General features: G+C 53.1%; 3 protein-coding genes across 5 annotated transcripts in view; 2 read left to right on the top strand and 1 right to left on the bottom strand.

The window, feature by feature from the left end:
- The first annotated feature begins 1,825 nt into the window (after positions 1–1,825).
- Positions 1,826–5,008, top strand: Klf1 (Kruppel like factor 1). Its single transcript, XM_041650777.1, has 3 exons — positions 1,826–1,951; positions 2,541–3,360; positions 4,482–5,008. The coding sequence occupies exons 1-3, from the start codon at positions 1,865–1,867 to the stop codon at positions 4,655–4,657; spliced, it is 1,083 nt and encodes a 360-aa protein (XP_041506711.1). The 5' UTR covers positions 1,826–1,864; the 3' UTR covers positions 4,658–5,008.
- Positions 5,009–7,427: 2,419 nt separating this feature from the next.
- Dnase2 (deoxyribonuclease 2, lysosomal) lies at positions 7,428–10,600 on the top strand. Its single transcript, XM_041649580.1, has 6 exons — positions 7,428–7,695; positions 7,827–8,007; positions 8,101–8,179; positions 8,642–8,806; positions 8,888–9,085; positions 9,794–10,600. The coding sequence occupies exons 1-6, from the start codon at positions 7,601–7,603 to the stop codon at positions 10,138–10,140; spliced, it is 1,065 nt and encodes a 354-aa protein (XP_041505514.1). The 5' UTR covers positions 7,428–7,600; the 3' UTR covers positions 10,141–10,600.
- Positions 10,601–10,770: 170 nt separating this feature from the next.
- Mast1 (microtubule associated serine/threonine kinase 1) overlaps positions 10,771–14,700 on the bottom strand; it is a 37,258-nt gene continuing 33,328 nt past the window's right edge. For all 3 annotated transcript variants that reach the window (XM_041649578.1, XM_041649579.1, XM_041649576.1), the window contains 3 exons: positions 14,556–14,692; positions 12,201–12,388; positions 10,771–12,123 (listed from right to left, as the gene is read on the bottom strand). In XM_041649578.1, coding sequence (XP_041505512.1) covers positions 10,868–12,123; positions 12,201–12,388; positions 14,556–14,692 — 1,581 coding nt within the window. In that variant the 3' untranslated portion in view covers positions 10,771–10,867. The remainder of the gene's footprint in view (positions 12,124–12,200; positions 12,389–14,555; positions 14,693–14,700) is intronic.

Here is a 14,700-nt window from a genome sequence, read left to right as displayed (position 1 = left end):
ATATTCCACAGCTGGCAACCACTCTATTAACTGAACCATATCTGAAACCCTCATGTTTATTTTTGTATCTGAGGCTATCTCTGTGTTTGATGGGAAGGTGCGACTTTAATCATTGTAGAGACATCACATTTGAGAATTCTCACGAGTCTGCTTGGTGTGACCAGAGCTTAAGTGGAACTGCATAGCTGTGTAGCTACCTCACCAACCACCACTGTCATTATGAATTCTGTCTGCAGGCTCACCTGACTGGTTCCCAAATTGCTAGGCCAAACCAACAGCAATACAACAACACTTATCTATTTATCTAACACTTACAGTGCATTAGGTAGTGTAATTAGTCTGCAGGTGACTCACAGGTATATGGGAAAGCAGGGTGCGGCGGCACTTACCCATGTAAATGGGCAGTCAGGGGGCTCAGGGAGATCACGAGTTCTAGGCCAGTCTAGCTACACAGTGAGCCTTGTTAACGTGAACTCTTCCTGAGACGTGAACACGTACTATCCACCCCAGACTGCGCACCGATGGCAAAGTTCTCTCCCTCTGAAGGAATGTCACAAGGCCCAAGTGTGAGGATGATGATAGATGTTATGCACCAAGTATCAGGTACCACAACAGCGAGATCTTGGGACACGTGAAGCCTCTTTCAAAAAATCATATTACTAAAGCCTATAAATGGGTGTGCGTAGACTCAGTGTACACATTTCTTTTTATTTGTTATTATTGGTTTTTTGAGATGGGGTTTCTTTGTGTAGCTTTGGCTGTCTAGTACTAGCTCTGTAGACCAGGATGGTTTCAAACTCACATAGATCAGCCTGCCTCTGCATCCCGAGTGCTGGATTAAAGGCATGCACCACCATGCCTGGCTAGGTGCCATTTTCTATAGTGGATCTGATGTTCCCTGTGGATACCAAGCAAGGACGGTGCTTGTGTGACCGTATAAATGACACTCCATTTCCCTGTCCTGACTCCCGTGGCAGCAGAATGGAGGATGAGAATTGCAGGCTTTTTACCGTGGGGGCTGGGCCCAGTCAGGGTTGGGGTCTCTTGAATGGCTCACTGGCTGTGCTTCCATCTCATGGCCCTATCCCACCAGGAGGACCCACACTGCAGGGTTTATAGCATTCCTGTCAGCTCCATAGAGTTTCCAGTGAAGGTCTTCAGTCTCCAAGCTTGGACTGATTTGAAGGGCTCCCTCTTGCTAAATGGCTCAGACCCCAACACAACTCAGGCAATTCAAAGTCAAGATAATGTGTGGCCCTAACCCCCAGCCCTTCTGCTCAAGGAGGGATAGAGCTATGGCTGTTCTGGGCCCCCTACCTGATAGCAGCTTAAAACATCTGGTTTGTCTGATAATGCTTGAAAGAGAGCTGGTGCCAAGTCCCGCCATTAGCACCACCGTTGGTGCTGTTTGTAGGGGAGGATAGAGGGGTACAGTAACCCAGTTGGAGGTCAAAGGGTCCCAAAGTCCTTTCCCAAGAAATCTATCCTTCCTGGTCTACCCCTTCTCCAAGGAAACTTGTGCCCAAACCCGGGAGGCCTCTCATTTCTCTGGGGGAGGTGAGGAGGGTAAGTGGGAATCAGGCCCTTACCTGAACCCCAAAACTTTGGAGCCCCAATCCCTTGACTTCTGACTTAGTTTACATACAGATTGGTTTTCAGGGACCCATTCCCAAGCAGGCCAAGGTGAGGTCTCTGTTCCCTTGAAAGTAACACACATATCGCTACTACCCCCCTGCCTTGCCTGTGTCTTATCAGGGAAGACAGCCAATCAGACGAGGACAGAAAGGAGCCCTCCAAACCTCACAGCTCATGAGGTAGAAGAGGGAGACGTAGGCCTGAGGCCCAGAGTGGACATCAGCCAGTCATGGCTGCAGCTGAGACTGCCTTGTCCTCCATCAGTACACTGGCCACGCTGGGCCAGTTCCTGGATACCCAAGAGGACTTCCTCAAGGTGGGGCCAGTGGGGGGTGCAGGTGGTCTTGCTGTGACCTAGGGCATAGCACTTGGGGGTCGGGCTTCTATCTTACTTTAGTATCTTTCTCTGTTCAGGGTTTTTTCTTGGGGGGGGGGGTAAGCCTGGCTTGGGGTACTGTTCTAAGGATCTGAGAGCAAGGTGAGGCCTGTTTCTGTAACAGGAAGCTGAGTTCTGAGCTCACCATCTTAAGAGGCTAGCCTCAGACAAAGTCCCAGATAAAGGTTTCCTGGGATTCCCAGGCTTTGAGATGTAACCCTTGTTGGAAGATGTGAAAAGGCAGGGAAGGGCTGGGGGAAAGAGTCAAGTCTGCCCCTTAGCCTCCCATTTTTGAACTCTGCGATCCCTTCCCCCATCCTGAATGCTGTTCTCGGTAAGTGTCTTATCTGTCTCTAGCCAGACGTAATGGACTTGTCTGGAGCTGAGAGGGGGTTAGGGGAACAGTGTGGGGTAAGCGATAGGCACGCAAACCCCTCGACCAACCTGCCCCAACGGTGTTTCCAGCCGGGACTGCATCAGGGCCAGGTACTGGGTGCCCACCATTCAAGCAGTGCGCTCCCTCCCGCAGTGGTGGCGCCCCGACGAGACACAGGATTTGGGCCCGGGTCCCCCGGATCTCACGGGACCATCCCTTCACGTGAGTCTGAAATCGCAGCCCCCTCCCGGAGAGGACGAGGACGATGAGAGGGACGTGACCTGTGCCTGGGATCCGGATCTTTTCCTTACCAACTTCCCAGGTCCCGAGCCGCCAGGCACTCCCCGGACCTCTGCTCTGGTGCCCAGCGGGGCTCCGGTGGCACAGTACGCGCCGCCCGAGGCTCTGGGCGCCTATGCAGGTGGCCCAGGGTTGGTGGCCGGGTCTTTGGGCTCCGAGGAGCACACGGGCTGGGCGCACTCCGCCCCGCGAGCCCCAGCTCCTGAGCCCTTCGTGGCCCCTGACCTGGCCCATGGATCTGTGCCCAAGGCGCAGCCTGCATTCTCCGATTCGCGAGCGGGCTCTGCAGGCAGTTTCTTCCCGCGGGCCGGGCTCGGGGTGCCCACGGCTCCCAGCGCCCCCTACGGGCTGCTGTCAGGGTACCCTGCGCTGTACCCCGCGCCACAGTACCAAGGGCATTTTCAGCTGTTTCGCGGGCTCACGGCGCCTACTGCCGGCCCCGCCGCGCCCCCTTCCTTCCTGAATTGTCTGGGGCCCGGCGCGGTGGGCACAGAACTCGGGGCCACCGCGCACGCGGGAGACGCAAGCTTGACCCCGGGAGCCGCGCCGCCCAAGCGCAGCCGGCGAGCTTTGGCACGAAAGAGGCAAGCGGCACACACCTGCGGGCACCAGGGCTGCGGAAAGAGCTACACCAAAAGCTCGCACCTGAAGGCGCACCTGCGCACGCACACAGGTAAGGGCGGGGCCGAGCGGTGGGGGCGCAGCCGGGATCCGGAAGCGGAGCGAAGGGTGGGGCCAGAAGGTGGGTAGAGGCGTGGCTAAAGGCGACCCCAGCGCTAGAGGCCTGAAGTGGGATCCTGAGACTCTTGGCTAAAGTCTATAGGGGCGCCGGGCGGTGGTGGCGCACGCCTTTAATCCCAGCACTCGGGAGGCAGAGGCAGGCGGATCTCTGTGAGTTCGAGATCAGCCTGGTCTACAGAGCTAGTTCCAGGACAGGCTCCAAAACCACAGAGAAACCCTGTCTCGAAAAAACAAAACAAAACAAAAAAAGAATTAAAAAAAAAAGTGTCTATTATAGCGAATTCCAGGAGCCAGGGGTTCATAGTGAAATCCTATCTCAAAAATAAATAAATAAATAAATAAATAGACAGACAGATAAGTAAATGGGTGTAAACAGAGGACCTGGGGGGAACATTTTGGGGACTTCAGGGTTTGAAGCTGATGTGTAAGACCTGCTTTAGAGATGGACGGAGGAGCAGAATGCAGTATGAGAGTAGCAAGAGGGAAGGAACTAGGGGGGCGACCCGGGGGAGGGTACAAGCTTGGAATACCAGAACTCAGGGTATGGCCGATATTCGCGTGCACGCTCCTGTTGGAAGCGTCTGGGATCCGGACATGAGGCGGGCTGGAAAAAGAGAAGGAAATGCTGGAAGACAGGATAGGAAGAGAAACCAGGTCATACCAGGAGTGTAAGACAGCTGTGGGCCTCCCGAGCACGGCAGGCCCATGTGCCAGGTGTATATGGGAAGAGGGGAATCACTGGAGACAGGGCCTTGACTGGACATCAGCGGGAGGCTCTGCCAGTGCGTGAGATAGCTGGAACACTGAGAACAAAGAACGAAGGTGCAGCCACATAAGGTCTCAGGCAGGGGACTAAAAGGAAGTGGGATAGATGACTGGAAAAGAGAAAACCCCAGGATCACAGCTGCAGATCCAGGAAAGGGCCAGGCTGTGCGCCCTTCTTTAAACTGTGCCCGCTAGATGAATAAACCTAAGACCTGACTCCACCTCATAAAATATGCAAATCAGAGCTGGATGTTTGGACCTTGGTACTCACAACTCCCCATCCTTCAGGAGAGAAGCCTTATGCCTGCTCTTGGGATGGCTGCGGCTGGAGGTTCGCTCGCTCTGACGAACTGACACGCCACTACCGGAAGCACACTGGCCAGCGACCCTTCTGCTGCGGACTCTGCCCACGTGCCTTTTCGCGCTCCGACCACTTAGCTTTGCATATGAAGCGTCACCTCTGAGCTCCAGTCCTGCACAGACCCAAGAGTGGATCCAAGGATGGTCTTCCAAAGAATGGGCCAATATTGGACTTATAGCCCTACAGACCTACCCAGATCAAGAACTGACCCATAGACAATGCAAAGGAGCCTTCAACAGAATCCTCACACATCCCCGGGGAGCCACACAGAACCATCTGATGGCCCCACAGACCCAGCAAGACAGACCACCAATAAATAAACTCAGATGGACCCTTACCAGTGCAGGAGTGACCCTGAGTCTTGTGGAGTGGGGAGAGAGTTCCCAGAGTCTAGAAGGGGCCTTCACGCAGTCTTTCAGCTGCGATTGTCGTTGGTATTATTAAATTCTCCTGTATAAAACCGGTGTCAGCCTCAGTGTAACATGGGCCTGGAAAATAGGAGCATTGAGCCCCCAGCAGGTGAGAGACTTCTGTACACACACCTCCTACATCGTCTAAAACACATTCGCTTCTGATGAACTCCCCCCCCCCCCAGCAGTGCAATCTTCATAGCCCTTCTCCATCAAGATCACCTGTTGTCAACCCAGGGACATGGACAACTGTCATCTGCCTCCTCCCCACCTCCCTTTTTTTCTTAAGATATGATCTTACTATGTAGCCCTAGTTGGCCTGAAACTCTGCAGACCAAGTTGGCATCAAACTCATAGAGATCATCCTATCATCCTGTCTCTGCCTCCTGAGTGCTCTGTCTTTCTGTCTGTCTCTCTTTCTGACGCAGGGTTTCTCTGTGTAACTCTGGCTGGAACTCACTCTGAAGACCAGGCTGACCTTGAACTCAGAGATCTTGTTGTTTACTCTCTTTGTTTTGTCTTCAGGTCTCAAAAATAAAAACAAAAGCAAAGAAGCTGGACACAGAGGTACATGCCTTTAAACCCAGTACTTGGGAGGCAGAGCTGGGTGAATCTCTGAGTTGGAGGCCAGTCTGGTCTACAGAGTGAGTTCTAGGACAACCAGGGCTACATAATATAGAGACTTTGTATTTAAAAAAAGGTGGGGGAAAGGGGAGAAGCATGGTGCTGCAGGCCTTTAGGCCGAGCATTCAAGAGGCAGGTGGATTTCTTCAGCTGTAGTGAGTTCCAGACCAGCCAGGGCTATGATGCTACAGGCTATGGCAGAGTGCTCAGCAGTCCCTGTATTCCTGCCTCACCACAACCCAAAGTGACTACTGGTCAGTGTCACAAGGAGGGCCAGAAAACTTGCAGAACAGACAGAGAGAGGATGCAGAAGGCAATGCACCAAACCGGGTATGGTGGCATACACCTTCAATCCCAATACTCGGGAGGTAGAGGCAGGCGGATCTTTGTGAGTTCGAGGCCATCCTGGTCTACAGAGTGGCCAGGCAGGACAGCCAGAGCCACACAGAGAAACCCTGTCTTGACCCTGTCTCAAGAAAACCAAACAAACAAAGCAAGCAAAGTGTCTAAGTAAGCAAGGGTGAGCCAGCTGGGTGTGGTGACTCATTCACACTGGGAATCTCAGCACTCGTGATGGTGAGACAGGGAGGTTGTAAGTTAGAAGTTACCCTTGGCTACAGAGTGAAAGGGGCAAGGGTGGAGAGACGCCTCGGTGGTCGCAAGCACCTACTGCTCTTCTAGGGGCCCTGAATTTATACCCAGCACCCAAAGAGTGCTTATGACTACATGTAAGTGCAGCTCCAGAGGTCTAACACCTCTGGACATCTGCCCACCCTGAACATGGTATGCAAAACTCACGAGGGCACAAGCAGATGCACATAGCTGATATTTAAGAAGTTGGAAGAATGGCTCATATTTATAACCTCAGCCCTCACTCAGGAGGCTGAGCAAGGGTTGAGAGTTCCAGGCCAGCCTGAGCTTACAGTGAGACCCTGTCTCAAAAAAATAATAACCAATAAGAAGACTCAGCCTGGGGGCTGGAGAGATGATGGCTCAGAGGTTAAGAGCATTGCCTGCTCTTCCAAAGGTCCTGAGTTCAATTCCCGGCAACCACATTGTGGCTCACAACCATCTGTAATGGGGTCTGGTGCCCTCTTCTGGCCTGCAGGCATACTCACAGACAGAATATTGTATACATAATAAATAAATAAATATTTAAAAAAAAAAAGAAGACTCAGCCTGTAAAGGTTTCTGCTGTCAAGCTCGATTCCCCAAGCCCCATACGGTGGAAGGGGAAACTCCCACAAATTGTCCTGGCTTCCACATATATACAATGTGGTTGAGCGACTCTGTGATTTGAGCTCTTGGGTGGTAGAGGCAGGAAGATCAGGAATGCAAGGGTCAACCACGGTGTTAAGAGGTCAGAGAAGGAACCAGAAAACTGTTAGGAAAAAAAACAACAACAGGGTATTTGGTGCATACTTTTAAAACAGTTTTTCAGAGGCAGATCTCTGTGAGCTCCAGGTCAGCCAGGGCTACATAGTGAGAGCCTGTCTCAAACAAACCATAAATAAAAATTCATAAATAAAAATTAAAACCATAAAAAAATTAAAACCATAAAAAAAAGAGAAAGGGAAAGAAAAATTGGATCTGCTTAGTCACCCAAATGATACACAAACATACATACATGCTGGCAAAAAATACCTTCTCTAAAATGTGCCTTCGTTATAGAGCGGTAATGGGGTAAAAAAAAAAAAAAAAATCAGAAATTGGAGAGCCTTAGAAGAATCATGTGATAGACAATGCCTGAGGGCGGGGTGTGTCCAAGGGTGGCGCCTACCCGGGGCAGAGTCGCCAGAAACTGGAGGGCGGGGTGGGGCCTGGAGGGAGCGGGGTCCGTGGGAGGGACCTCGCCAGAGGAAGCCCCGCCTCGGTGCTCGGGGCCTTGCGGGCGTTGCCTTCACCCTTGCGAAACCCCCACCCAGGTCTCAGCGGGCTTTAGGGGGAAGTGAGTCTGAACCCCGTGACCCGGCGGTCCTGGGTCTTTCCACAGATTCCTCAGCTGCCGCCTCATGGCACCGCCGAGCTCGCTGCTGCTGGCCGCGCTGCTGTGGGTCCCTGCCGAAGCCCTGAGCTGCTATGGAGATTCCGGGCAGCCTGTGGACTGGTGAGCAAGGAACTGCCTGCCCGACTGTCCCCTCAGGCTGCGTGGGCACCGGCGCAGGCACTGGGATTGAGGCGCTTTTCGGCGAAACCTCAGATCCCTTCATTCCCCCGCCTGTCTTCCCTGCCCTCCAGGTTCGTGGTATACAAGCTGCCAGCGGACAGCGGGTCTGGGGATAGTTCATGGAAGGGTTTGAAGTACAAATACATGGATCAGAGCTCCGATGGTTGGCGCGACGGTGTGGGGTACATCAACAACTCGGAGGGAGCCGTGGGCCGCAGCCTGCTTCCGTTGTACCGAGGCAACTCCAGCCAGGTGACCGAGTGCTGTGGGAACCGGGGCTGGATTACTGTGGCGGGTCCCACGGGGAAGGGGGGATAGTTACGTGGTCTCTCTGTATTCTTCCAGCTGGCCTTCCTACTCTACAACGACCAGCCTCCTAATCCCAGCTCAGCTCCGGACTCTTCCAGCCGTGGCCACACAAAGGGTGAGGCTTGGACTGGTGGTCCTGGAGCCGCTCTGAATTTCTTTCTTTCTTTCTTTCTTTCTTTCTTTCTTTTTTCTTTTTCTTTATTTATTATTTTATTTGCATTGGTGTTTTGCCTGCATGTATGTCTATCTGAGGGTGTCAGATCTTGGAGTTACAGACAGCTGTTAACTGCCATGTGGGTGGTAGGAATTGAACCTGGGTCCTCTGGAAGAGCAGTCAGCACTCTTAACCACAGAGCCATTTCTCCAGCCTCCCCTGAATTTCTTGTAAATTTACCCAAACTAATCTGTGACCTACATAAAGGTTGGTGGGGGGGGATCTGCCCCATCCAACTGTTGACCGGAGTTTCCTGTCTGTTCCTAAGACTTTAGCCCTCCGAGACCGTGTACCTGGTTTCAGATGAGCTGGCTCGAGGGGCCTACTTCCAGCAGCTTCTCTGACCTCCTTCTTGTGCTTTAGGTGTTGTGCTCCTGGACCAAGAAGGGGGCTTCTGGCTGATCCACAGTGTGCCGCGCTTCCCACCCCCTGTGTCCTCTGGTGCCTACAGCTGGCCTCCTAACGCTCAAACCTATGGCCAGACCCTACTCTGCGTGTCCTTCCCCTTCTCCCAGTTTCTCGAGATTGGTGAGTGGAATCGTTGAGGTGTGGTAATTCTCAAACTACTTGGTGTACTCACGTTTTTTTCCCCGTGGCCTTGTCTTCCAGGCCGGCAGCTAACCTATACCTATCCCCTGGTCTATGACCACAAGCTGGAAGGCATCTTTGCCGAGAAATTACCTGACCTACAGAAGGTGATCAAGGGTTACCATGTCCTCCATGAGCCCTGGAACAATAGTGCGACACTCACATCCCAAGCTGGGGCCACCTTCCAGAGCTTTGCCAAGGCTGGGAAATTTGGAGATGGTGAGTGAGTCCTGGTGTTGAGGGGTAAAGAGCACTTTCTTTGACAGACGCAAGCCTGAGGGCAGGGCACATTTAGAGCCAGTGTCTCTGCGAGTCATATTACAGTAGCAGCCTGAGTAGTAAACATTCAACAGGCCAGCTGGGCAGACGGCACATATCTGTAATCCCAGCGCCATAGTGGCAGAGATTGGAGCTCGAGATCGGCCAGCAGACCTAGGTTCAAGTGTTGGTTCTGGATGTGCGGTTTATGATATGACCTGAGCCTGTTTGCTCATCTGAAAATTTAGAATATTGATGCTTACCCTAAGAGGGTTGTGAAATAGCGTAGGTCCTTTGGTAAGGACTACCTTGTTCTTGTTTTGTTTTTGATTTTGTTTTGGAGATAGGGTCTCAATGTATATCCCTGACTAGTCTGGAACGCACAGAGACCCATCTGCCTCTGCCTCCTGAGGGCTGATTTTAAAGGTTTGGGCCACCATGCCCAGCCTATCCTTTTGTTTTTGAGGTAAGGTCTCACCATACATTGCAGGCTAGACCACCTGAGATTCTCTTGTTCCAATTTTCAGAGCGTTAGGATTGCAGATGTGACCTGGCTTGTTGGTAAGGGCTATTTAGGTTCATGTCACTCCAGAATTAGGCAGTTGAGCTCCTAGAAAGATGCTGGCCTAAGGACTCCAACAGCGGCCCTCCCCCTTCCTTTGCCTGCAGACCTGTACTCTGGCTGGTTGGCAGCAGCCCTCAACAGCGACCTACAGGTCCAATTCTGGCCAAATTCTCGAGGCACCCTGCTTTCCAACTGCTCTGGGACGCACCAGATTCTTAACGTGGATCAGACGGGCTTCTCTGGCCCATCTGGACCAACCTTCAGTGCCACAGAAGATCACTCCAAATGGTGTGTGGCTCCTCAAGGGCCTTGGGCCTGTGTGGGTGACATGAACAGGAATAACGGGGAGATGCACCGAGGTGGGGGCACACTGTGTACCCAACTACCTTCCTTTTGGAAGGCCTTCCAGTCCCTGGTGAAGGCCTGCAAGCCCTGTGAAGAGAACAGCTGACCAAGAGCCCAACGGAGCAAAGACTAAAAGAGTCAGGGACTAGCTGGGCATGGTGGCGCTCACCTTTAATCTCAGCACTGAGAAGGTAGAGGCAGGCAGATCTCTGAGTTCGAGGCCAGCCTGGTCTGCAAAGTGAGTACCAGAACATCCAGGGCTACACAGAGAGAGTGTGTCTTGAAACCCCCACCCCCCAAAAAAGGGACTAGTTTGGACTTGAATTTGTTTGGGGGGTTGGTTTTGGTGGGTTGAACCCTGGAGCCTGCCACACGGTACATATGCACCGTACTGCTGAACTCCACCCTCTGCCCTATGAGCCTGAGTACCAGTCCAGCCTCTTCCTAACTGGATACTTGATAGTGCCTTAACCTCTTTGACTGTCTACTGATCTGTAATATGGGCATCACAACACATTCTCTAGACGCTGTAATAAAAGGAATTCTGTACATGAGGCTGTTACCTTTCTCTTCAGACGGACCCTAGGACACAGTGGTGGGCCCACCACTTCCTAGGTCTGCCCCAAGCTGTTTTCGTGTGAGGAACTGGCAGTGGATGGGACTCAGGAAGGCTCAGCCGACAACTACCTTCCCACTTCTACCAAGCACAGGACCCACTCCTTGTCCCGAGAGGAAAGTGAACCCCAGAAAGCTCAGGCAGCACGGGCACTTTATTTATATGTGTACATATGTATACAGGCATCTGTACAGCACAGGGCCAAAGGCCTGCTCCGCTATGGGCCTAGAGGTGCGGGGCTGGGTGCCCCAGTTTTGGTCAGGCCTGCGGAAGTCACGGCTTCGGCAGGACACCGGGAGTTCAACCCTGTTTCAGGCTTGGCGCCTGGGACCACAAGGGAAGCAGGTGGGACTGGAGGAACTGCACTGCGGGACACATTCTTTGTTGGGACTAGGGCTGGAGTCTGGGGGTCGGGAGAGAGCTTAGGGGAAGCGGGCTTGGAGCGAGGTCCGCTTAGTGTGGTCCGCTCTTCCACCTCCTCGAGCACCCAGCGCTCCCGGCCCCTTGGCGCTTCAGGCACTAGAGGCACCTGGGCTACAGGTTCTTTCAATCCCTTGGAGTCTGTGGCCAGAGGCTGAGCTGTCTGGGTCTTGACCCCTGGCCGGGCAGGCTCTACAACAATGGGCACCGGGGGTGGGCCTGCCTCGCCAGAGCTACAGCGCCGGCCTGTCTCATGTTCCTGCACCGGGCTTAGCGCCGCCTTGGCCAAGGCCCTGGCCACCCCACCTGGGCCATCCTCAGTCTGCACGCTCTGGTGCCTCGTGCAGCCCGAGTCACGCTCCAGGGTCCGGCTCCCGGGGGTTGTCGCGCGAGGCGGGGTGCAAGCCTCTGCACCTCCCGGGGACTCCTCTTTGCTTGACGCCATCGGCCTCGGGGCACCTTCCGGTAGCAACGGGTCCGTGCCCAAACTCAGGGGCGATTCCTGGCGGCCCAGGCGTCGCACGGCGACCTGCCGGGTCGTTCCAGGACCCTCGATGGGAGGCGTCTCACCATCGGACTCGGCGAGGCTATGTAGAGCCAGCTCACCGTGGAAGTCCTTGCGGAAATCCGGGTGACCCACTTCGAGGCTGTGTTTGCGCAGTGCGCCTTTCTTGTCTGAGCCCAGCGAAGCCCCCAGCTTCTCCGCTGACTGCACCCGTTTGAGCAGCGGCGAGCGCGGCGGCTCTGCACTCTTGGGGCGCGGGCGCACAACAGGCGGTGAGGAGTGCAATTTGGCGGGGAAGCTCTGCGTGGTGTGCGAGCTGCCCACCGTGTGGCCTGGCAGCGGCGGCGGCGACGCCTGCGTCGGGGATGGCGTGTGCGCCAGTGGTGACAGCGGGATGTTGCCGGCCGATTTACAGCGTGCAGAGCGGTACTGACGGTGTAGCTTCGGTGAAAGCCCGTGCAGGGTGCTGGGCCGGATGTGGTGCGACGCCGATGACGCGGGGGAGTTAGGCGTGCTGGAAGCTGGGGAGCTACTCTGTGATGAGGCGCCTGCAGGCCAGAGAAGGTGCAAGCCGGCTGAGCACTGCAGTGCCCCGGCCCCTACCCCGCGCAGGCGCAGAACCTACCTAGGTAAGCGGAGTCAGGCGTGGAGCGATAGCTGTGCGTGGGCGAGCGTGCTGGTAGTCCGTGCGTGGGCGAACCGGGAAGACTATCGCTGGACGACAAGGACCGGTTCAGTGAGGACAGCGATCGGCTAGTGTGCAGCAGGTTTGACTGTTTTGTGATCTTCCGGAAGAGGGAGCTGCGCTTCTTGCTGGGGGATAAATACCAAAGGGTCAGCTCTCCTTAACTCTGGAACTCTGGGTTTTCCCGCTTCTGGATTGCAGCCCAGTAACTGCCTACCCCTTCCTAGCTCTCCCCTTTCCCTACATCCCATCTATCGAAGCAGAACTCTTGGCTCGATCCTGGTTGGTCATGGCTACTCTTTTCTGGCCACTTAACAATCCAAGCCAGAAATCCCTTCCAAACAAACTCGGCCTCTTCTGGGCCCGCCCACATATTTTAGTCACGCCCCTTCGCACTCTACTCTTACCCGATTGGTTTGCTTCCTTCACTGAAATCCTCACTTAGGTCCTGACTAAACTTACTAATCAAAACTGCTAAAAAAAAAAAAAAACTGCTCCCCTCACCTCTTTCTTAGACAGGGTCACTATATAGTTCTGACTCCTGAAACTATGCAGACTAGGCTGGCTTCCAACTCACAGAGATCTGCCTGCCTCTTGTGCACTGGGATTAAAGGTGTGTGCCACTACGGCCAGCTGTCAAAACTGTTCTCTTTGTAGCTGGAGAGATGACTCAGCAGTTAAGAACAGTGGCTGTTTTTCCAGAGGACCAGGGTGGGAATCCCAGCACCCACATGGCATCTGACAACCACCTGGAAGTCTCGTTCCAGAGAATCTGGCGCCCTCTTCTGGCCTCCTTAGGCACCAGGGACACACATCAACAGAAGCAATCAAAACGTTGATGCAAGGAAACAAAATCTAAAACAAAGCAAAACTGTTCTCTTGGGGCTGGAGCGATGGCTCAGTGGTTAAGAGGGTATATTGCCCTTGCAGAGAACCTGTGTGCTTCTGTTGGACAGCTAGCTCAGAATGCCTGTCACCCCAGCTTCCAGGGGAATCCGACCCATGCCCTGCTTTGGCCTCCACAGGCCAAAACATACTCACTCATATTCATATACACTCATATTCACAGACACACACTGTGCATAATTAAAATAAATCCTTTTAAAATTTAAATAAACAGGGGCTGGAGAGATGGCTCAGTGGTCAAGAGCATTGCCTGCTCTTCCAAAGGTCCTGAGTTCGGTTCCCAGCAACCACATGGTGGCTTACAACCTGGTGCCTCTTCTGGCCTGCAGGCATCCACGCAGAGAGAACATTGTATACATAATAAATAAATAAATATTTTTAAAAAATTTAAATAAACAAACTTTTCTCTTGGATCTGGGGAGGTGACTCTGTGGAATGAAGACCTGGGTTCAATCCACAGGGCAAGCACATGTGTGTGTGCGCACACACACACACACACACACCAGAACTCCTGGTCCCACCCTTTCTCTTAATCCTTCCGATGTATAAGAGAAGAACTTACAGCCATGCCCCATAATATAATCACATTTGCAAATCCCACACCGTATTAGTCCTACATGACTATCTGGCCTAGTGACCTCCCAGGTGAGCTGATATTCACGGGAGGAAATCCTGGAAGTGAGGAAGTAAAGATGCATTTGTTGTGACACTTCCATCACTGAATAATGCTTGATTGTATTTCCTTTCTTTCCTTCCTGTCCTATATAGGCCCAAACTGGCCTTTAACATCCAGAGGTCCTCTTGCCTCAGCCTCCCGAGAACTGGAATTACAGGGGTGCCCCCACCAGATGGTCTGCTTAACTGTGTTCCAGGTGGCTCAGTCTTGTTGCTGTTGTTGCTGTTTTGGGTTTTGTTTGTTTGATTTTGTTTTTCAATACAGGCTTTCTCTGTGTAACAGTTCTAGCTATACTGGAACCAGGGTTTGTGTTTTGTTTTGGAGACAGCATCTCTCTACATATGTCCTGAACAAGACCAGGCTAGCCTTGAACTCAGAGATCAGCCTGTCTCTGCCACCACACTGTCTTTGAACCTTGGGAATTGGGGACTGCTGGAATTAAAGGCCTGTACACCTTGCCCAGCCAATAGTAATCTTTTGTCTCAACCCCTCTCAAATCCTGTTGAAACAGGTCTAACCTGATCAAGGGCTAATACACAATGCTTTTATTTTAAATAGTTTCCTTCCCGGGCTCCCCGCTACTTTCCCAGCCTGGGTTTGATTGGCAGTCTTTACTCCCCTTCCCTTCCTACCCACTGCACTTTCCCTTCTGTTCCTAGCATCTCCCGCACCACCCATTGTTAGCAGAATAAACTACTTATGGTCCCGCCCACCTCTCTTGGCCATCTTTAGCGGAAGGCCTCTTGTTCCTACGAGCCATTTTAGCCTTGTAACTGCTGCGCCTGGCAGGCCCAATGCGGATGGAGGTGTTTTCAAAGGGTGTGGTGGTCACAGCTACTTTGTTGCCGCTCTGGGAGA

This window comes from Microtus oregoni, unplaced genomic scaffold (genome assembly GCF_018167655.1).
Source record: "Microtus oregoni isolate MIOR12 unplaced genomic scaffold, Mior012 000004F_ref0000308, whole genome shotgun sequence".
NCBI lineage: Eukaryota > Metazoa > Chordata > Mammalia > Rodentia > Cricetidae > Microtus > Microtus oregoni.
This window is presented reverse-complemented; position numbering and strand designations above follow the sequence as displayed.